This window comes from Mus pahari, chromosome 6 (assembly GCF_900095145.1).
Source record: "Mus pahari chromosome 6, PAHARI_EIJ_v1.1, whole genome shotgun sequence".
In the NCBI taxonomy this organism is placed as follows: domain Eukaryota; kingdom Metazoa; phylum Chordata; class Mammalia; order Rodentia; family Muridae; genus Mus; species Mus pahari.
Genome location: NC_034595.1, coordinates 68815877 through 68838375, shown reverse-complemented (window position 1 = coordinate 68838375; position 22499 = coordinate 68815877). Strand labels below are relative to the sequence as shown.

Genomic DNA, 22499 nt, shown 5'->3' with positions numbered 1-22499 from the left:
AAAAAAAAAAAAAAAATAATGTCCCAGGCACTGTGCCATTGTTTTACACGGGTTATTGGTATTTCACTTAAGCAGGGGCTGTTACAATTTTCATTTTGTAAACAGATTAAGTGTTTTGAAATAGGTTTTGAGAAAATAAGTGACTTTTCAATGTCAACAGAGTTCTCTCTGGGTTTTCTTTTCATTGCCTGGGACACAACGGAGCGAAATAGAAGGTAAATGTCAAAAGCAAGCCCGCATCGCCTCGCGCCGATTCCTGGGAGCACAGCCAGTGAGCGACTCAGCCTGCCCGGTAGCTTGCACACTGGGTTGCCAGCCGGCTCCTATTTGTTTAAGCACCAACCGGAAGTGTTTCTAAGGGTTGCGTTTCTACGACGCACAGCCGGAAGTTTCTATCCGTGGGTCTTCCGAGAGAGGTAATTTGAGGAGTGGGCTGCAGCTGGAGGTCTCGGGTGTGGATCCCGGGGGATGGCGAGGCAGGGAGGACGGTGCGACACCTTAAGGGACACCGGCGCGGGGAGGCGGAGGACGAGGCAGCACCCAGAGCTGGTGTGGACCGCTGGCCTCTTCTCCCTGCCCCCACTTGAGCGGGAGTTGCAGGGACACCGCCCCCCTAACGGTAGCACCGTCTTCTGCAGGTACCGACCCTTGACGTCGGGGTGCTACCTCATCCCTCGGCGTGATGGCTACGGGCGCAGATGTACGAGACATTCTAGAACTCGGGGGTCCAGAGGGAGATGCCGCCTCCGGGACCATCAGCAAAAAGGATATTATCAACCCGGACAAGGTAGCAGGGCCATCTGAGCGGGCTGAAGTGCGGGGGAAGGTGTTGGCGAAGGGATGGGAAGGGGTGTGACCAGAAGAGAGATGGTGGAAGGGATAATAAAAGGAGAGCTACAATGGAACAAGAAGCATGCCACCCTTAATGTGACGGAGAGAGGACACTGGGAGGTGGTGGGGACCAAAAGAGCGGGAAACCTCCAACGGACGAGAGGACCGAGGGAACGTGACACTTGTAAGTTGTTGGGAAGAGAGAGCAAGACATTGTGACAGTCTTGAGGTGAGGGAAGGACTTTCTTCCCTGATAACTCAGACGCGAGTGGGGAGAGGAAAGACCTGTGCAGGCGGGGTAGAGACGCTCGTGAGTCCTGGGCTTTAGTTCAGCATTTGTTTGTTCAGGTTGGGCTGGGTAAAGACTTCAGGTAAGGGTGGGTCTGGGCCATCATTTTTCCCCCTGTGGTTTTCTTTCCAGAAAAAGTCCAAGAAGTCCTCGGAGACGCTGACCTTCAAGAGGCCTGAGGGCATGCACCGGGAGGTCTACGCTCTGCTTTACTCTGACAAAAAGCAAGTATTGGAATCCCAAGTCCTCCGTGTTTCCCCTAGCTCACCAGGCATAGTCCTATCTCCCTGTTTTCTCTTCTTCTACCTCCCCCCCCCCCCCGCCAGTATCCCCAATTAGGGATCCTCCTGCAGGACAGCTCAGTGTCTTGCTCCAGGACATGACTTCCTTATTCCAGGGTGGGCTGAGCTTCTTGGCTTTAGAGGTTCTCCACACACCTGCTTCTAACCTTTCACCTCCACTGCCAGGGATGCACCCCCACTACTGCCCAGTGACACTGGTCAGGGGTATCGGACAGTGAAGGCGAAACTGGGGTCCAAGAAGGTTCGCCCTTGGAAATGGATGCCTTTTACCAACCCAGCTCGAAAGGATGGTGCTATGTTTTTCCACTGGCGACGAGCGGCGGAGGAGGGCAAGGACTACCCTTTTGCCAGGTTCAATAAGGTGAGCTGCTGACAGCACAAAGCTTGCTGAGTTCTCCAGTCTGCCAAGGGCTGGCTCCAGATGTGCTCAGCCCCAGCCTCGTGCCCACTCAGTTCTAGGTCAAGTGCTGCCTGTGGGCTTCTTCTGCCTGTCGTGTTCCATCCTTTCCTGGCTCTCCTGAGGGTTTTAGTGGCTTCCCTTGGCCCTTCAAGTGCTGCTGCTCCTCACAGCTGCATCCTAGGTGCAGCTTCCCGCTTCTCCATGCTTCTTCATTGCTCTCCTCTAGCTCTGTTACTTCAGCAGGTACTGGCCTCACCGCAGAAGATCTCATTTACTAATACCCCTTTCTGAGTGTCCCATGGGTGGCTCACATCAGAACCCCTAACCCTTCCTTTATTCCTACTCAGTGAGAGGGAACATTTCTACACTGTGGCCTGTATTGCACACTTGGAACACATCTTTGACTTGGCAATTTCTCTTAGCTGTGAACAACAGGACAAAGAAGAAGGGGAAGGGGATGACATGAATGTAAAGAAATAAATTGAATTCTGGCAAAGAACTGCTGCCAGTACGCTGGAACTAGAGCTGAATGACAGGAAATGAGAAAACAGGGCATTTGCTGGCAGTGTAGGGGTAGCCTGCATTTTATTCATTTATTTGGTATGTGTCAGCATTTGTATGGCACATGCCAGAAGACCAGAGGACACCTGAGAGCTGGGCCCCAGAGATCAAACTTAGGTTGTCTGACCTTCTGACCCACCTTGTCAAACCTAAGAGTGGTCAGGGTGGGCCTCTCTGAGAAGGTGGTATTTGTTACCAATCAAATCTCTGCCTGTGCTCTTCACCCTTTATGGCTAAGCACCCTAAACCAAGACCAGTTAGTTTTTTGGTCTAGATTGTAGAGCCGTATCTAAAGCAGTGCGTTTTCCAGTCTCATCCAGCCATTGAGAGGAAGAGCTAGAGTAGGCTAGGATTGTATAGCCTGTGGCTAAGGTACTGTACAGTGTGGCTCAGAGCAGTCTAGAATTAAGACCTTAAAACACCAGGAGCTCAAACTCGAGATTTTTCTCAGTCTGACACATCTTGTGCCTGGACGCCCTCTCTGATGGTTCACAGGCTTCTCAGACTGAGCATAGTCCCGTGTGGCTCTATCACAGTCATCCCAAACCAGTGTGTCCTCCATCCCACTATCATTCTTCGGACTCTAGGGGCCAACTGATGGAGAAGCTGGACTGACGGAGCTCAGGGAAAAGGTGAAGTCTTTGAAGGAGGGGGAGGGACTGGGAAAGTCAGACGTTCTTTTATCTTAAAAAAATCACTCAGTTTGTATTTAGTACCTACTGTTCCAGCATGCTGAAGCCCAAACACTGAGAACAAAAATAAGTCAGACAGAGCACCTGGCCTTAGAAACGTCGTGTTATTGAGACACGGGAATATGGGTACAGTCACAGTCCAGTAGGAGATAAACTCCTCGGAAGGCTGGAACGTTATGGGAGTTTCCTAGATGATGGTACTAGGTACAGTGGTTCTTTTTCCTTCATACACATAGAACATGGCGAAGAAAGATATAAAAAGAATGTAAGGCCCAGAGGCTCCTGCAGACAGGCCTATGGCCAAGGTTGATCCCTGGGACTGGGACCCACATGGTGGAAGGAGAGAGCAGACTCTGAAATGTCCTTTGACCTCCAAATATCCCATCCCTACACACCTGAAACAAAGCTGCAATTTAAAGTGTAACTTAAAAAGGTTCACGTGTACTGGATGCACTGGGCATTCCCATACCGATAGAGCCTAACGCTCCATGTAGGGTGATGGTGGGGGAGGTGTGGCTTTGTTGATCAACAGTGACCATGCCAGGTGGCCCTTAGCAACCAAGCTTAAGAACTTGGAGCCACTCAGATTTTAAAGTAGAGTCATGTCAGGACTGGATGAGTTGTGGCAAGCTCTGGGTGACTACAAGATTGAGGGAATTCCTGTTCTTCCTCTACAGCTGCTCCTCTGAGGGGCCTTACTCTCTGTGACTCTCCCTCTGCTCTTGCTCAAGACAGGAGTCCAGGAGTCACTGAGGGTGGCACCCTCCTTGGCCCTTCATGCCCAACTCTGGGATTTCCTGTTACTCTAGCCTCTAGGCCTGTGCCTTCTCTGCTGCTTTTGTTTGGCCTTTTGGCTTCTCACCTCCACTACTGCTGAAGGTGGCTGCTTAGTTTCCTATTCTTCTTTCACCCCAACACCTTCTCTGCTGCTAGGTGGTCTTAGATACAAGAAACAGGACTTTAAAATTATTTTATTTTATGTGTATGAGGGTTTGCTTGTCTGTGTCTGTGTACCACACGGGTGCAGTGCCTGTACAGGTGGAAGAGGAGCTGGAACCACTGGGACTGGAATCATAAATGACTGTGAGCTGACACGTTGGTGCTGGGAGGGAACCCAAATCCAGAAACAAGACCTTTAGTCTCCTTAAAACTAGCCTCGTTGGATCACATGTGTCACCCCTAGATCAACTCTAAGCTCCCAGAAGCGGGTGCACTCCCTGCACCAGCTAGTTCACTGCCACAGCAGACTCTCTTCTCAGCTCGATGTTTCCCAGCCTGTGCCCTGAAGCCAGGCGTGTGCACACATTAGAGTAGTTTCATCTCATGCCCTTTTGTCATCCCCTGTTCTCCTTCACTAGTTCACTTCTATTTAGCCTTAAGGTTTAGTTAGCCTGGTATGGAGGTACATACTTGTAGTCCCAGTATTTGGGAGGTGGAGTCAGGAGGATCAGGAGTTCATGGTCATCTTCAGCTACATACTGTCAGGCCAGCCTAGGCTACAGAATAAAAACAAAAGTAGCATGGGGCTAAACAGATGGCTCAGTAATTAAGAGTGCTTATTGCTCTTTCAGACTGGGGCTTGGTTCCCAGGAACCAGATAGGTAGTTCATAGCTACCTATAACTCCAGCTGCTTCTGGACATCCAATGCCTTCTGGTCTCCATAGTCACAGCCTTCTCAACACACACACACACACAAATTACTAGGCAGTATATGCAGCCAAGTCTGGGAAACTAGACTTTCCAGAAATGATGTCTGAGTGGTCAGGATGAGAATGTTCAGTTGGTAGAAGGACTATGGGATTAAGAATAAAGTCAAGGGAGAGAAATGGCCAAGCCTTGCTCTTGAACTTATGAATTATCGAGAAGGCACTTTATCTCAGAAGTTGATCTAGAACAGCATCTTTCTTAGGAACAGGCGGGCGATCTTTTCTGTTTGTAGTCCAGCATAGACTGAGAAAGATAATTAGGATTTTAAGAGAACACAAGTCCATGTTTATATTACATGAGTGGACCCACAGTTGTGACGTGAAAGTGCTTCTTTGTTTCCATTCTTTTGTAGGTCTGTCCTGTAAGTAGCATGGTGTCAACGTCTGCCGATAGAGAACTGACTGGAAGAGGGTGAAGGGTGGTCTGAGTAGAACAGGACAGTGCTGTGCTACTCTGAATGGGTTGTGGCCATTGAGATAGATGGGGATTCTGGAGGCAAAATTAAGTAAAAAGTAGGAATTAAAAGATGATTCCAATGCCAGGTGTGGTGGTGTGTGCTTGTAATCTCAGTGTTTGGGAGACTGAGGCAGGAGGACTGCTGTGAAGTAGAGCCAGTCTGGTCTCCACAGAGTGCTGACCAGCCAAGGCCACTTCCCAAGGCTGTGTCGACAACAAAACAGAAACATAGACCATCATTAGACACAGGCTTCTGATGCTGGCTTTGGTGACAGTGGCTGAGGTGTGGATTGGGGATGTTTGAAGAGGAATGAACACAGTGTTGAGCGTATTAAGGTTGGGGATGTGTGACATCTGGTGAAGTGTCCAAGAGCCTGCTGTGCTTTTGAATTCATGAGAAACTTCCTGTTCTAGCCCAGCACCAACTCCTTCTTAGATCTCTGACCTGTGACCCAATTGTGGTGAGGTTGGTAACTCTGAAATGGCACCTGGGCGAGGAATGTGGGCCAGGAGAGGAAGGGGCATAGGCACGAAGTTTCCCTGGAGATGCCCAACATTGAAGTACTGAGAAGGCACGTTTCACTGTCACCACTGGGTGGCAGTAGTGCTTCAGACAAGGCTCTGGGCCTTTCCCTGTCTGATGGGTTTGTCATTCTAGAATTGACCCTTAGGTGCCTAGAAGTGCTTACAAATCAGATAGGAGCTTGTGGCCCATTCCAGAAGATGGTAAGTTGTCCTGAGTGAATCAGGTAGGCCACTGACCCACAGCCTTATAGGGCGGGGCCTCTGACTAATCAAGACAGGGTCTTTCCTTTCTACAGGCTGCTACTGGGGGGGAGGGGGTAGGGGTTGGTAATAAACAGGAAGGGTTGTGGTAACATGGCAAACATGCTTGGACATACACAAGGAATGCAGTCCCCATGTCTTTGTTCCAGTAGACGGTGCAGGTTCCCGTGTACTCAGAACAGGAGTACCAGCTCTACCTCCACGACGACGCATGGACTAAGGCGGAGACTGACCACCTCTTTGACCTCAGCCGCCGGTTTGACCTGCGCTTTGTAGTCATTCACGATCGGTATGACCATCAGCAGTTCAAGGTGAGCTGGTGTGCACTGGCCTGAGTGCCCAATCCTTCTGCCATCTCTTCCATGTGCTCCTCAGTGTTCTTTCCATGTGTCTTGATCCTCAGAAGCGTTCTGTGGAGGACCTGAAAGAGAGGTACTACCACATTTGTGCCAAGCTTGCCAACGTTAGGGCTGTGCCAGGAACAGATCTCAAAATACCAGTGTTTGATGCTGGGCATGAGAGACGGCGGAAGGAACAGCTGGAGCGGCTTTACAACCGAACCCCAGAGCAGGTCATAACCTCTTCTATACCTGAAGCCTTTGCTCTCCACCCTCCATGGCTCAGCTCTCACTCCCCCAGGCCCCTCACCTCCAGCCCATTTCCATGGTCCCCTGCTCCTCCCTTATCTGTAGTCGTCTCCTTACCTCTGGTCCCTCATAGATAACCTAGTGTCCCATCAGCTCGCCGGCCATCTGCTTCCACATAGCCTCATACACACTGGAGCATTTCTTGCTTTTGCAGGTGGCAGAGGAGGAGTACCTCCTACAGGAGCTGCGTAAGATTGAGGCCCGGAAAAAAGAGCGGGAGAAGCGCAGCCAAGACCTGCAGAAGCTGATTACAGCAGCAGACACCACTGCAGAGCAGAGGCGCACAGAGCGCAAGGCTCCCAAGAAGAAGCTACCCCAAAAGAAGGAGGCTGAGAAGCCGGTGTGGAGGCTAACCCAGCAAGCTCAGGGGGGAGGGGTCACCTGGCATGAGGTCCCCAGCTTCAGTGGGTCCCTGAGCCACCCCCCCCCCCCCCGTGACTCCTAAGGCGCTTTAACTCTTCTCCAGGCTGTTCCAGAGACGGCAGGCATCAAGTTTCCAGATTTTAAGTCAGCAGGTGTCACGCTACGGAGCCAGCGGGTGAGTTACCTCACGCAGTTGTGGGCCCTTGGCTCCAGATGGCCTAACGCTACAGCTGCTAAGTCTAGAGCGGCGGGAGCGGGGGCTGTGGACCTCAGGACATGGCCAAGCCTAGTCTGCCTTCACCACTCTCCACTTCTCAGCCACAGCTACACCCACGGGTTACCTGTGTGCCTCATCCCAAGAGGTGGAGGACTTAGCTAGCTTCATCATTGCAGATGAAGCTGCCCAGCTCTGTGGGTCAGAAGAAGATCAAGGCGCTGGAACAGATGCTGCTGGAACTTGGTGTGGGTGAGTGATGCTGAGCCCACAGCATGTCCCCTTCTCTCAGAGCCTATGCAAGGGAGGGTAGCTCATGCTTCAGGCATTCGACCACAGTCTGGCTTTGTCTTGCTTGCAGAGCTGAGCCCTACCCCCACAGAGGAGCTGGTGCATATGTTCAATGAGTTGCGGAGCGACCTGGTGTTACTCTATGAGCTCAAGCAGGCCTGTGCCAACTGTGAATATGAGCTACAGATGCTGCGGCACCGGCACGAGGCCCTGGCTCGGGCAGGAGTGCTGGGGGCCCCTGCCACAGCAGCAGTGGGACCAACCCCAGCTTCTGCTGAGCCAACAGTGTCTGAATCTGGACTTGGTCTGGACCCTACCAAGGACACCATCATTGATGTCGTGGGTGCACCCCTCACCCCCAATTCGGTAAGAGCCTGGACAGGCTTGTGGGGAGCATGACTTGGCTCTGCAAGAGAGCACATCGCTTACAGAGCCTACTCTCTCCAGTGCCTTCAAGGGAATGGTTGCCACTGTGAGGGGCGAGGCTGACGACAGGAGAGGGTTGACTATTGGGCCTCTTCTCTGAAAAATGACAGACTAAGCCTTGAGTCCAACCTCAGAGGCCACTAACCTCAAAACTTTGTCTCTTTAGCGGAAACGACGGGAATCAGCCTCCAGCTCATCTTCTGTGAAGAAAGCCAAGAAACCATAAGGGGCCGTCCAAGTCGGTGGTACGGTGTAAATAGAGCTATTATGTTGGACTGGGCTGACTCCGTTTCCTTCCTTCTTCATATCCTCGGCTGGAATAACAGTCTGCTATATCAATCCATCACTACAGCAAGTCCCTAAAGGCTTGCTCGCAATGCCCACATCAGGCCCTTAGCCACTTTTAGTTGCCCAGACCCTGCACCTCGAACACCTGTGGTTTTAAATTTAAGATGGTCTTGCACACAGCTGGGATCTCAGCAGTTTTGGCAGGTCCTTGGGGTCCAGATATTTCCCACCTCCCACCCCAGCCCTGCCCCCAGTTTGTGTAGCTTTAGTGAAGGTACTAGAGTGTCAGCTGCTCACATGCTGATGGCTTTGTATGGAGGTGAAGCCTGGAACACCAGCATAACAGCAGCCTTAGACACAAGGGTGGCTCCATACACACTAGGACCTTGTTTCCCCGACTTTATTCAAGTGGCACGTTCACAGCAGGGATGAGGGGAGGGTGGACACAAGGTGGGGCCTGATCTGTCCTGGAGCCCTGGGGGCACCACACACCATGCACTATGGATGGGAGGGGCACAGGGAGGGCTTGGTGGCCCCAGCAGAAGCCTGTGTACTAGGGAGAAGGCAGTAGAGTACCTGGGTTCCCCCTAGCTCAGGTCCATAATGGCAGGGGCTAATACTGGGCTGAGACTGAGGAATGGGAGTGGGGTGGGGCACAAAGTGTCTGCTCCAGAGGGGCCAAGTGGCCCAGCCCTCACACAGGGCACAAGCCTGTAGGGCAGCTGGGGGACACTCTGGGCGCAGAGCTGTGCCACTCTCCCTTTTCCCTCTGGTGAGGGAGAGGAGGATTCTGGTTTGGGCCAAGCAGCTACCCTGTCCTGCCCCATCCCGTCCTCTGCCAATCAGAAGGGCTTTGATGTCTGCTTGAAGATGAAGCCTCGGTATGCCAATGTCTTCATGATGTTGGCAATGTTCTTGCAGTCATCTAGACAGAAGAGAAGACATTCAGACAGGGGCCAGATTCAGGAGCTATATAGGCCTGAGAGGGACATCTCTGGCTCTGATGGCAACATTTCTAGCCTTGGGTTGGGCTGGGTGATACTGGGCCTGCAGGAAGCCTGGACTCAATGCTTCTCAGCCCCATAATTCATGCTGGAAATTGGCCGCTGTGTCCCATCCCGGCCCCAGTGGTGATGTATGGGCGCCGTCGCAGTAAGAAAAAGGCAGAGTAAATGTGTAATTTCTCCCTTGACGGCCCCTGGCCGCTGGGCGATCCTTCTTGTTGCCGCCACATGGGGACGGCCTGTCCGCCACACTCCGTCTTCCCGCCACCCGCCTTGATGTCTCCATTTCATTACTGTGCGGCCATTCATCACACCCACAGCCAGGGTGACTTTGTCGGCACTTGTGTAAGTGGGAGGGAACTGTGGCCCAGGCAATACTCAACTGGTGACAAGGCACAAGACTTGGCATGGCTGTGTCGGAACCCTGGGAAACACCTGCCCTGGATACCTGTCCCCATGTAGCTGCTATTGGCCTGCCAGACATACGCAGTGCAGTAGTCAACCTACAACCTGCCTCTGTCGGAGTAAGCTTGGCAGCTGGTCACCTTTTGGGACCTTGTCTGTGCTCAAATATCTGGTTAAATAGTCTATATGTGTTAGACCCTATTAGTTTCTCTGGTATTGGCCTCTGAAGAACTCTATGCTGTGAGCTGTTGTAGTAGCCTAGAGGCTGCAGGGACTCTGGGGACTTTGCAAACATAGGACTTATTCCACTACTAGATGCAAGAAGGGGAGTAACTTGGAGCTTGTCCTACTAGGGCAGCGGTTCTCAGCCTGTGGGTCAAATGACTCTTTCACAGGGGTCATATCATATCCTGCATATCAGATATTTACAATTCATAATGGTAACAAAATTATAGTTATGAAGTAGCGGAACTGTATTAAAAGGTGGCAGTGTTAGGAAGGTTGAGAGAAACTGCCCATCTACCTGGGTTCAGCTTCCCAAAGCAGTCCCCAACCATCTCCTACTCTTTTCCCACCTCCCTTCCTTGTTGTCCCTGAGCCATAGTCTCATTTCATAGATGCTGTGATGCAGAAGTACCATACAAAGATGATGTAATCAAGTGAGGGTGGTGGAAAGGTCAGAAGGCCTTGGAATCTTTGCCTTCCACTGAGCTATGCTTGCCCTCACTAAGACAGTGTGTGGCCTAAGAAAGGGGACCTCTGGCCCCACCTGAGCAAAGAAAATGTCTCATTAACCATAGGAGATCCTGTCTTAGAAGGGTCCAATATGTATGTACCTATGGCGGGCAGAGATGTGGGGAGTTGATATCGGGTTTCTCCAGGGACTCAGGAAACCAGTCAGGACTGGTCTGCTTTGAGGCAGAATGGGGAGAAGACAGATGGGTGGGTAGTGGCGGCCATGGCAACTCCAGACATGACCCATCCCCGTGGTTTATGGGCCGGACACGCACCCCGCTCAGCAGAGGCCCTGTCATTTGTCTCCCTTAGTGAGTGCGCCAGTGCTGTGAGGGTAGAGGGAGGGGTGTGACAGGAAAGCTGAGCAGTTGACAGGAATAGGACAGGAGCTGTGAGGCCAGATGCTGTGATAGCATCATTGAGAGAAGAGGGAACCTGGGACAGAGGGATGTTTTCCCCAAATAAACCTAGCCCTGTCAGGGCACCTCACATCCTTCCTGTCTTCAGCGCTCTGAAGACCATGGCCACTGTGCATATTAAGAGTAAGTCCCCTCGTTATCTGCAATTACCCAGCGGCCACACACCTCATTTCTTTTAGCAGAAAAGAAAATTAGTTTTCTATTGACTTCATCGGGCTCCTCCCTCAATGCTGGACAAATCACTCAATCTGCCTCCTTTGGATCAAGTAAATGTCCTAGTCTAGACCCCTAGGCCATCAGTGAGCAAGTGCCAAGAGGTGCCTACACACCTCAGTCACTCTTCACCTTCCCCATGCCACACATGGCCAACTTCACCTAAATCCTGAGCTCTGGCTGCTCCTGATGGCTATTCTCCCCATCCAGCATCTTTCTCTTCAGTCCCACCACAAACTCAAATCTTCAAACAGTTCTTTCCAGATACATACAATCAAAACACCCCAGTACATAATATTCTCCCCAGGTTTTCTCCTCCTCCTTGTGCATTCTTGACATCAGCAAATAGCACTATACAGTAAATCACCTGAAACTCCCAAGAGGTCAACACCTCACGCACACTGGCCGGATCTAACCAGGTCTGAAACCTCTGCAGATCTCGTTTCCTTATTCTGTAACCCAGTGGTTCTTAACCTGTGGGTCATGACCATCAGAAAGCATGTATTTTTGACAGTCTTAGGAACTGAGAAACTGCTTAGCAAAATTACAAAGTAGCAACAAAAATAATTCTGTGGCTGGTGTTACCACAACATGAACTGTACTAAGGGGTTGCAACATTGGGAAGGTTGAGAACCACTACTAATCAAATGCTTCCCTTTTCCAGTAGCCAGTCACCTTGTAGTCTACACCTTGTAATTCTTAGATTTAAACAGTCTGGTTTGTCCCTCAGATCCACCCTCTTGTAACTAATATGATCTTTTTTACACTAATGTCTTTCCCTCTTTAAATCCCTTTGGTGGTTCTTCCTGCCTTCTGTTTAAAAAGTCTGCTTTTTGTTTGTTTGTTTGTTTTTCTTTTTTCTTTTTAAGATAGGGTCTCGCTATGTAGCCCTGGGTAGCCTGGAACCCTAGGATCTGTTTCTGTCTCTCAGCACTTGGGATTAAAAGTGTACACTAGAATGCTTGATTAAAGTCTCCACACATATACATGCATTTTAACTGTGTATGTGCATGTTATATGACAACCTGCAGGAGCTGGTTCTCTCCTTCTGAGTGGATCCTAGAGAATCAAGCTAGGGGCAGAAGGCATGGAGGCAGGTGAGCATCTTGCTCATCCTGTACGTTGCTCCTTTCCTTTGCATGGTTCTGGGACTTAAACCCAGGGCTATGTACATGTGAGATAAGCCCTCTACCACTGTGCTGTATCCTCAGGCCCCCAGCCCTGGGCAGGGTCTCAGACTTACTATAGATGAGGATAGCCTTGACCTTGAACTCCTGGTTCTGTTTACCTTTTGAGAGCTACAGTTACAGGTGTGTATTCAGAGGACAACTTATGGTGGTCATTTGGCTCCTTCCACTATGTGGGTTCCTGGGAGTAGGGAAGGGTAAGACAGACAAGCTCTGAGACCATTTGAGTTAGTTGGCATCTTTGTCTTCATACCATCTCTTGCAGAGCTAATTAGGCCAGCTTAAAGGTGCCGTGATGACACAGGATAATATGTTGCTGTGTTGTGTTCACAATGGAGGCCTCCAAAATAGGTCTTTACCTTCAAGTTCTAAAAGGCTAGCCATATCAGCTTGAGAACTTTTTCTTTTGAAAGACATTAAAATTATTAGTGTTAGAAATATTTTTATAAGGACAAGACACGAATGGAAGGTTAACAGCTTTGCAACCCCACAGAGGGGATGGGTCAGGTAAGCACCTAGCAAGGAAGGCTAAGTCTGTTAGGTACTCCATCCAGAGTGTCAGAGCTGCTCGGCAAAGCTGCTGCTATTGGAATAGTGACCCACCTGAGGTGGCACTGAATGCTTCTTAGTTACACTAGTCTGGAAACTGACGATCACAGTGCAGGAAGGAAACCCTGTCACTAGCAGGACAGGCCAGCAGGACACTGGCCAGGGAAAACCTTCATTATGAAAGGGTCCAGGAAGCCCTTGGATAATACATCAAGGATTTTCACCCATGTTCTCACTTCACCTAGTGAGTGCCAACCTGTTCTGTGTGCTGGGTGTGCATGGCCAGACTAGATCTGGATGCCCAAGACTAGCTCCCTGTACTTGCAGAACTCAGAGAGAGCCCTAAGAGGTGCAGTGCTGTGAAGAAAGGAGGCATGGAACTGCTGCTTTCAGAAGATTGGGAATGGATTCCCAGAAGAACAAAGCTATGCAAAGCTGAAAGGGAGCTGGCCCAGAAAGTTAGGGTTAAGGTGAAGAGGCAATACAGACACCACTGGAAGCAATCTGTGGAGTGATGGCATGGGGGTGGGTGACATATGAATGGGTGGTCAAGTTAGCAGTGACTGACTAGAGGAAACCCAAGGAACCTAAATGCCGATCTAAGGAGTTCAAGAACTTGACTCTGGTGGCACTATGGAGACACTAATGCATTTAAAGAGGAAAATGGCAGGCCTAAAGGCAGAACCATCTGTGAGCAGATGGAACTATGGCTCACACCTGAAAGGCTGACCCACAACTAGGCTCGTGGTGCTGGGAGTATGTTGACAGTGTGAAGAAGAGACTAAGAGGTTTTTTGTTTGTTTTTTTAAGAAATAAATTTTTTAGCTGGGCAGTGGTGGCACACAACTTTAATCCTAGCACTTTTGAGACCAGCTTGGTCTACAGGGCGAGTTCTAGGACAGGCAGTGATATACAGAGAAACCCAGTCTTGAAAAACAAACCGATTAACCAAATAAAATAGTAAGTGAGTAACAGCACTTGCTGTGCAAGTCTGAGCACCTGGGTCTGAGCCTGGACTCATGGGAAGGAGACAGCTGGCTTCCAGAAGCCGTCCTCTTGCTTCCATCTTTGCGTGTACAAATGTGCACACACACAAAATTTTCTTTGAAAAGAGATAAGCTTTCACAAGAGGACTGGGAGAGAAGTGATTATAGGATTTTAGTACCACTCAGGTAAATAATCCCAGGGAAGTTGGGATTTGGAAGCTTTGGATGAATTAAGTAAGATTCTTTGAGTCATCTAACATTATAAGGCATATCATTAGGATTTCAAGGCATAGTGTCTGGTTTAAGAAGAACTTCTCTATCTTATTGTTTAAAAAACAAAAATCCAAAGGGCTGAAGAGATGGCTCAGTTGGTGAAGTTTAGCCCTGGGCACCCACAGAATAGCCAGGTGTGCTAGCATACGCCTGCAATTCCGGCAGTACAGAGGCAGGGGTGGGAGGGCCCTTAGCCAGTCCAATCTCACTGAGTTGGGAGGGTTCGGGGTTTAGTAAGAGGCCCTGCCTCCATAGGGTGAGTAGCTGAAAGACATCCAGTATCCAACTCACATGCGCATACCTCCCCTACAGAAGCCCACAAAACAAATGTATCCCATATCTCAGCTATGTTTTATTATCATTATTATGTTAAGCTTTTTAAGATTTATTTTTAGTAGGCATTTTGTTTTCATGTCTGTCTGCATACCACATGTGTACAGTGCTTGTGGAGGTCAGAGAGGATGCTGGATCCCCTGGAACTGAAGTTACAGACAGGTATGTGTTCTGGGAACTGAACCCACGTACCCTGGAAGAACAGCCAGGGCTTTTAACAGCTGAGCAATCTCTCCAGACAATTATTAGGATTTTTTTTCTACAGGGTCTCACTATGTAGACCAGGCTGGCCTTTATTCACAGAGCTCTGTCTGCCTGTACCTTCTGAGTGCTGGGATTAAAGGTGTGTACCATACTCCTGCTTTAGCTGTATTTCCTACTTAATCTGTCTGGAATTACTTTTGTGTATGTAAGAAATAGCTCTAACTTTATTATTTTTCTGATGCAGAACCCATTGACTTATCATGGACTAAACTGTCCTCTCTCTCTGTACCCTTCTGAAATGGCAGCTCTTATCATGTGTGCAGTACTGTTAGAACCAGTAAAGAGAACAAATATAAAATGACTAAAGGGGATGTAATGAATTCCAGGAAAGCCAGAGCTACATAGTGAGAGCCTGTCTCAAAGAGGAAGAGGAAGAGGAAGAGGAGGAAAAGAAAAGAAATAAGACAAAGAAAACAAAAATGACCAAAGGAGATCAACTTGGAGAATCAGGGGTGGAAAACTGCTGTTTTGTTTTTGTTTTTGTTTTTGTTTTGAGACAGGGTTTCTCTGTGTAGTCCTGGCTGTCCTAGAACTCACTCTGTAGACCAGGCTGGCCTCTAACTCAGAAATCCGCTTGCCTCTGCCTCCCAAGTGCTGGGATTAAAGGCGTGCTCCACCACTGCCCGGCTTGCTGGTTCAAGAGGCTAAGAGGTAATGTGGTTACAGGAGCATGCAGAGACATGTCAAGGCCCACTGCCGGAGCCTCAGTCTCCTGCCTTCACCCGGTCTGGTAATCTGTCCAGGGACTGGTAAGGGATGGAGTCTGAGCCCACGGAGCAGAGGCCAGCAAAGCTGGGGTGCAGGCATGGACAGGGGAAAGAACCTGCAAGGAGCAGGACTGTGCATGAGAATGAGGAAATCACAAGAATTCTAGAATCTCACTGACTTTATACCCATATCCATCTGGCTATCCAGCAGCAATAATGTCCTGAGCTAAAGTGCTGTGGGTTTCCTAGGCCAATCTGAAAGGACTGCCAGACTAAAGGCTGTCCCAGCTCAAATGGGACATGCACTGAAAACTACTTTTATCTCAAGTTCAAATTTGACTTTTGCTGTGTACTTTTGAGACAAGGACTCTCTATATAGTCCTAGCTGGTCTGGAACTCACTCTGTAGATCAGGCTGGCCTCAAACTCACAGAGATCCACCTGCCTCTGTCTCCTGAGTGCTGGGATTATAAAGACATGTACTACCATTGCCTGGCTGAACTCTGGTGGGGCCAGCAGTGTTCAGCATCCAAAGGAGCCCAAGCCAGTGAATTTAGAATTTAAACAGCAGAGAACCTCAGATTCTGAGTTTAGTCCAGACTCAGCTACTTAACTGAACCTAACTAATTTTCTGAACTTTAACTTTTCTCTAATTTTTTTTTTTTTTCTCTAAGATGGAAAGAAAAATTACAGCAACTACTTCTCTTGAAGGATAATTTAAAAGATGGAATGAATTGTCTGTGAAGTATTTAAAATAGTGTCTATGTTAGTTACTAGTTACTCTAACATCTTATAACATTGTTATTCTACAATTAATACCCTGACACTCATTCTGTATCCCTTGGACCAGCCTGGGCCCACACAGTCTCCTACGTCCCTCCCCCATTCATGGCCACCTTGGCCACACTCTTTCCAGACAAACAGTCTCTTCTCCTCCCACTCAGCACTCTTCTAGCTTCTAACCCTCCCCAAGCAGGGTCCTTATGGCCTCGACTCTTAAGTGACCCCTTCTTCCCGCCCCTCCCTGTATCACCCTCCACCCCACAGAGGTGCCTGAGGTGCCACAGGGCTGATGGTGAAGGATGGCGGTGGTTCTACAATAAGGGGAAAAGGCAATTTCATCTTGATTAGCAGGCGATTTCTCTCTCTGTAATAAGCGTGCTCCAAATAATTAGCGTGTTTTACGTAATAATGAAATTACAGAAATGCAGTCCACTTATTCAAACAACTCACCATTACCATATTTTTAAATATTAGACTTAATTAGAGTTTATCACTTCAGAGAAGTATGCGGACCGAAGATGTTTTTTAAAAAATCCTCATAAAGTGTTTATTAAGCGCTGGTAAAGCTAGGATAATGATGTGTTTGGAAATTAAGGCAATCAAACACTTACCGCCGCTCCTGGAGGCCGGGCATGGAAATGAGGCCATTACACGCCCATTACCCGCCAGCTCACAGCCACTTGGGGGGTGGGGGGAGGATGTGCCTGGCCGAGAGGGCACGGTGCCCGGAAATGCCTTTGCCAGCTTCCCAGAGATGCCTGACCAGCAAGCACAGCCTCAGCCCCTCAGTCACTCGCACTGCCTTTGGCTGTTAGGAGCCCAACTCAGACTTGGCCAAGCCAATGACTGGATTGATCCCAAATGCCAAAGAAGACAACTCTGAGCTGACCAGCTCCGATCCAGACTCCTAAGCCTGGCAGGCCACATCAACTCCATTCACACCCAATGCAGAATGGGGAGAGAAGCCAGGTCAAGCAGCCAGAGAGAGGCCCTTGAGAGGAGGTGGAGCGAGATCCTACTCACTGGCTGCCGTCCCCACTGAGGAAGCGGCAAGCCTAGACCAAGTGCTCACTTCCAAGAAGGGGTCACTGGAGTGGTGGGAGGAAGGTGAGGAACTGAGTTTATATTTAAAGAGGAAGTCCTGAAAACAGAGCCTGGATCAGGGGAAGCAAGGGCAGGGGTGGTAGGGAGTGGGACTGTAGGCTTCAGACCCCATTTATCCCAGTGAATAACTAATTTCAGAATTTATAGTGCTGGGTTTTTGTTCTGTGGCCATTTATATCTGTGAGGGGAGGAAATGAAGAGGCAGCACGGATGCCACATCTTTCTGTGTTATTGCTTGTCTGCCATTTGCAAATCATTATTAATTGTGGGCCCTGGTGGCAGGATGGGAGGGGACCAGGCTGGCTACATCCACATAGCTCTTCATCAAGGACCCCAGCCGCTGCCCCAGAGAGCCAATTACCCCGCCCTGATTGGGATCAGATAAAGAGGGAATTTTTACAAATTAGGGAATAAATAGAATTTCCACACAGGGCGCGGGCAGGACCTGAGAGGCTATAATGAAAAACCATCCGTCACCATCAGCATGGCCTGGGCATAGAGCCCCAGCACTGCCTCCCCTGTGGGCCCTTTCTGATGTCAGGGACCTGAACAGGCAGGTCTGAGAACAACCTAGCCCTTCTAGGGCCTGGAAACAGGAGAGAATTCCCTGGGGGTGGGGATGGGGTTAGGGAATAACATGTGTTCAAGTCCTGTCTCTGCCTGCCCTTAGAGTCTCAGGAAGGAGATATGCAGTCCTAAGAAAGACTAAAGTTTGGAACCACAGGGCCAAAAATGCATCCGTGTCCCCATAGCCATGGCAGCCCTATGGCAGAGCCCCAACCCAGCCCCCTGGACCACTCAGTCTGGGCTCCCATTAGTGCTCCTCCCCTTGGATCATTAAATATGTATATCTTATTACACGCCTTGTTAGAGTATTGAGCTCTATTGACTGATGATAAATCCTGAGCCTCGTCCTGGCCGTAAATTTATCTGGAGATGATGAAGACTCAATAATCTAGTCAGGCAGATAATATCACCGGGCCTTAAAAAAGATCATTACATTATATGTCAGAATTAAAAGTGAAATACGCTGTAGTAACAGGGCGATGCTCTGGCCATTACCACAGATGCCCGCCTCCCCCGGCCCATTCCCAGCCCTGCTGGAAGGGCTGAGCCGCTAGGGACTGCTACAGCTAGAAGTGGCAGAGTAGATCTAGGTAACCCATGGCCAAACCTGAGGTCTGAAGGAAAGAGTTGCTGGCTGTCCAGAACAGCTGAACAGATCTAACAAACAGTCTGCTGAGACTCGGAGCTCCACCTCCATTCTGCTCTACTGTCCCCACACTAGAGCTCTACTATGGTGTGTACCAGACAGCAGCAGCAGCAGCAGGAGGGGGAAAAGGAGGAGGAGGAGGACAGAAAAAGACAAGAACATACTTCCACGATTGTTTCCCTTCACGGATCATCCCTAGAGTTCCCACAGACCACATTTGCTTTTATTTCACTGGCAGAGCTCGGAGACAGGACACTTCAGCCAGACATGTTGGCATAGTTCTTGGGAGATTGAGTCTACAAAGTGAGAATCCCATCTCAGACAGACCCAGAGTCTGAAAAACAGCCAAACTGAGTACACACTGATGCCCTGATTTCAGAAGGTTCTAGCCAGTCTGAGGATGAAGGGGTTGATACTGCATGTGTTCTGGGTACTTTCTGTCCTTAGAACATAATGGACAACACCTACCTTTAGAACTTGGATTTCAGAGTTCATTATATCAGACTTTTTCTTGTCAATATTCTCAACTTTGTCCTCCTTTTCTTTGGCTATCCTGGCCTGAAAGAGTCCAAGCTGCTTCTCTAGGCTCACATCTTGGTTTTGTGTGGAGAGACTCACATTACAGACTAGTGTCACCATGAGATCCGCACCATTCCCTGTGGTACATGAACTACCCATGCAACCCCAAGACTCCTGCCCAGTTAGCCCTCAGGTCAACAAGCTCCTGCCTTCTCCACAGATCTCAATCTACCAGTCAAGTACTCTACCTCTCATTCCCAAATGGATACATACTTGAGCTATCTGCATCTGTCACCACAGGGGACCAACCCTGCTATCCCTCCAAAGCGGACCTGTCCGTTTCACTTCATGCTGTAGTCTAAGCCAGCACGCCCACTCTCCTGGGGCCCTAGGATACAGCCCTAGTGGTTTCTAGCTCAGATTCTGTCATCCAAGTTCCCACCTGGGAGTCAGTGTCCATTTAATGCCTCTCCCAGTTGGCTGGTGCCTTAGGCTTAAGGTCTCCTTTCCTTGTCTCCCACCTTACAACCTGTTTTACCAAAGCTGTCTTCTCTAATGAACAGGTCACCCTCTCACAGATGGGGCTTCTTAGGTTTGGATTGAATTTTTATTTATTTATTATGTGTTTTTGCCTATATGTCTATATACCATTTAAGTTCTTGGTGCCCATGGAAGCCACAGAGGGCACTGACCCAGAGTTACAGTTTGATTGTGCAACATCAATCCTATGGGTTCTAGGGATTGAACCTGCTTCTGAAAGAGCAACCAGTGCTTTAACTGCCGAGCTAGCTAGCTCCCTGCCCTTTCTGTTTGACTTGTACTCACTCTCTGGCTGTGGCTTTGGTGAAATTATCACTTCTTTTCATGCCATCCTACTGGCTCCTATAAAGCACTTGTTCTGCACACTCCTCAGATGTGCTGCTCAAAGCTGTCACTGAACCGCTTTCTTTTCTCTCCTTAAGCACAATTATCTACCTTGACCATCCTTAGGGCCCGAGTTGTCCAATAGCGTCTAAGTGTATTCTTACTACTACCACTAGGCAAAAGCAACACTACTGCCATTCTTTCTACAATGGTCTATTTTAAACCACAATTCTAGTCATTTAATGCCATCTTAAACACCTTTGGTGACACTGGAGTAGAAAAGAGAAACGGTGGATACCATGGTCAAACTGAAACAGGACCTTTAGTTAACAGCACTGGGCCAACACTGAACTTGCTAATGCTGACAACTGAACTATGGTTAAAGATGTCAACAGGAGTTAAGCTAGATAAGTGAAAAATAGAAACTTGCCTGCAAGGAGCCTGGGAATGTAGCTCAGTAGAGTGTTTGCCTATCACACATGGGGAATCTAGGTCCAATCCACAGCATGGAATGCCAGGTGTGGTGGCACACACCTAAATCCCCAGTCCATGTGAGACAGAGGCAGGAGGTCACAAATCAAGGCTAATCTGGCTGCATAGGCCATAATCTGGTTCCATAAGCAGCCAGGGCTACATAGTGAAGTGTGAGATCCCATCTTTTAAAAAAAAGGGAAGAAAAATAAAAGAATTAAAGAAGGACGGTCAGAGATGGATGTGGCAGTGCATGCCTTTTATCCCAACACTGGGGAGGCAGAGGCAGGTGGATCTATAATACTATTTGCAAGTCAGCAGACCAGTCCACAGAAGTAGTTCTAGGACAGCCAGAATTCTCTGGAGACCCTGTCTCACCCCCAACTCCCATCTCTACAACAATAAACCAAAAGACAAAAAAACAAGAATAAAGGGCAGGCATGGTGGTGCACAGGTTTAAGTCCAGCATTTGGAAAGTAGAAGGAAGCCATAAATTCAAGGGACGGGGTGTATGAAACCTTGAAAGCAACTGCCACCCTTTCTGGTAGTTATCGTCTACCTTGCTATTCCTATGAAAACATCTAATCTTCTCTACAAAATTCTGGGAGCCTGGCCATGTTTATCCCTCTGGCCTTGTCTCTTAGGTGTACATCCCTTTCCACATGCTCTTCTTTGTCCAGAAGCCAACTTCTCACCTGGTATTATTCTTCTTCCCTGGGACCCAGCCTTGTTCATCTCCCTGTGGATTATCAGACCTTAGCCCCATGTCGGTGTAAGGATGGGCCCACTTACCATGACTGCTTCTGACACATCCTGCTAGACAATATACTACTTGAGGGGTTATTTACTCAGAGACCCCTCAGTGTGTGTGTGTGTGTGTGTGTGTGTGTGTGTGTATGTGTGTGTGTGTACACTTGCATAAAGTAGAAGGAAGGGGGAAAGCATGAGCCCAGGATTACAGGTGCACCTTCTCCAGCCTGACATTTGCCATTCCAAATCCTTTACATGTCAAGGCTCTGAGTATAAGTCATGGTTCTTGTGTCCAGCTTCTAAAGTGATAGATGGCTATTCTTCTTTGCCTCCAGTCCTTTGTAGCATCTTGGTTTTCTCAAGACTATGCCAGCAGACTTCCACGGAAGGACCTCATCAGCAAAGTAGGAATAGTGGTGCTGGTGGTACCCAGTGCTAGGCAGAGATGCTCTAGAGGACAGCTTAGCTGGGCTTCGGGGTTCTGGGGATGGGGTGGGGACACTGGCCTCTCTAAGCACAGTCCCACCTGGTAAATATTTTATCCTCAAGCTGCTCAGCTAATCCTTAGTAATTTCAACACGCTGCCTTGCCTGGCTTGGCTCCCAATGCATTATTTATCCCCTTTGTTTGTTTGTCGCTAACAGGTGGGCCCCAGTGGAGGAGCTGACTGGGGACAAGCCCACTCTATCACAGTGTGGCTGTGAATTAATCATGAGGACTAATGGGAATCACCTCAACTACAGGCACTTCCCTACTCACCTTGGCTTGTGCTAGCACCCAGAGGTGGGCCAGGGCCATCTCAACTCCATTTAACTCAATTCAAAACAGCACATTTTATCTATTATACACCTACCCTTGTCAGGCACTGTGCTATGCTTTCGGGATACAAGATGAAAAACAACAACAACAAACCACAAGTTCTTGCCCTCAGGAAACTTATGGTCTAGTGGGGAGAGAGGGTGTCAAACAACTTCTGAGCAAGTGAGTCTTAATTATAATGGTGATTAAATGCTGCAAAGAGGGAGTGCAGGCTGCTGTGGGAAAGTGCATGTGGGAGAGGAGAGTCTGGCCAACAAGTCTAGGAGTTAAGGAAGGCTTCTCTTGAGGAAGGAAACTTAAACTGAGTCCTGAAGGATAGCCCAAAGTCACTTAGGCCAAGAGGGTATGATGTAGAGCTGAGTAAAAGAAAACATAGGTTTAAAAAAAAAAATCACTGAAGTGAAGTAGACAGGTGTAGGGGAGGGTGTGGGGTGTGGAATGTGGAGGTAAGAAAGGTCAGCAGAGGGCTGGAGAGATGGCTCAGCAGTTAAGATCACTGACTGTTCTTCCAGAGGTCCTGAGTTCAATTCCCAGCAACCACATGGTGGCTCACAACCATCTGTAAAGGGATCTGATGCCCTCTTCTGGTGTGTCTGAAGACAGCTACAGTATACTATTAGACATTTGAAAAAAAAAAAAAAGTCAGCA

The 22499-nt window shown here is 48.9% G+C and overlaps 2 protein-coding genes across 3 annotated transcripts in view; one reads left to right on the top strand and one right to left on the bottom strand.

Moving 5' to 3' along the window:
- The first annotated feature begins 360 nt into the window (after positions 1 to 360).
- Dmap1 (DNA methyltransferase 1 associated protein 1) lies at positions 361 to 8241 on the top strand. Its single transcript, XM_021199889.2, has 11 exons — positions 361 to 416; positions 639 to 787; positions 1253 to 1344; positions 1588 to 1783; positions 6178 to 6336; positions 6429 to 6596; positions 6827 to 7012; positions 7139 to 7210; positions 7429 to 7501; positions 7611 to 7906; positions 8133 to 8241. The coding sequence occupies exons 2-11, from the start codon at positions 683 to 685 to the stop codon at positions 8190 to 8192; spliced, it is 1407 nt and encodes a 468-aa protein (XP_021055548.1). The 5' UTR covers positions 361 to 416; positions 639 to 682; the 3' UTR covers positions 8193 to 8241.
- A 381-nt stretch (positions 8242 to 8622) lies between these two features.
- The window catches only part of Eri3 (ERI1 exoribonuclease family member 3), a 129311-nt gene continuing 115434 nt past the window's right edge, over positions 8623 to 22499 (bottom strand). For both annotated transcript variants that reach the window (XM_021199612.2, XM_029539489.1), the window contains exon 9: positions 8623 to 9179. In XM_021199612.2, the coding sequence (XP_021055271.1) occupies positions 9097 to 9179 (83 nt within the window). In that variant the 3' untranslated portion in view covers positions 8623 to 9096. The remainder of the gene's footprint in view (positions 9180 to 22499) is intronic.

Coding starts and splice junctions, on each gene's coding strand:
- Dmap1 (XM_021199889.2), top strand. CDS start 683: ATGGCTACGGGCGCAGATGTACGAGACATTCTAGAACTCGGGGGTCCA. Junction 1,784..6,177: donor CTTTTGCCAGGTTCAATAAG/GTGAGCTGCTGA, acceptor TTGTTCCAGTAG/ACGGTGCAGGTTCCCGTGTA. Junction 6,337..6,428: donor ATGACCATCAGCAGTTCAAG/GTGAGCTGGTGT, acceptor CTTGATCCTCAG/AAGCGTTCTGTGGAGGACCT.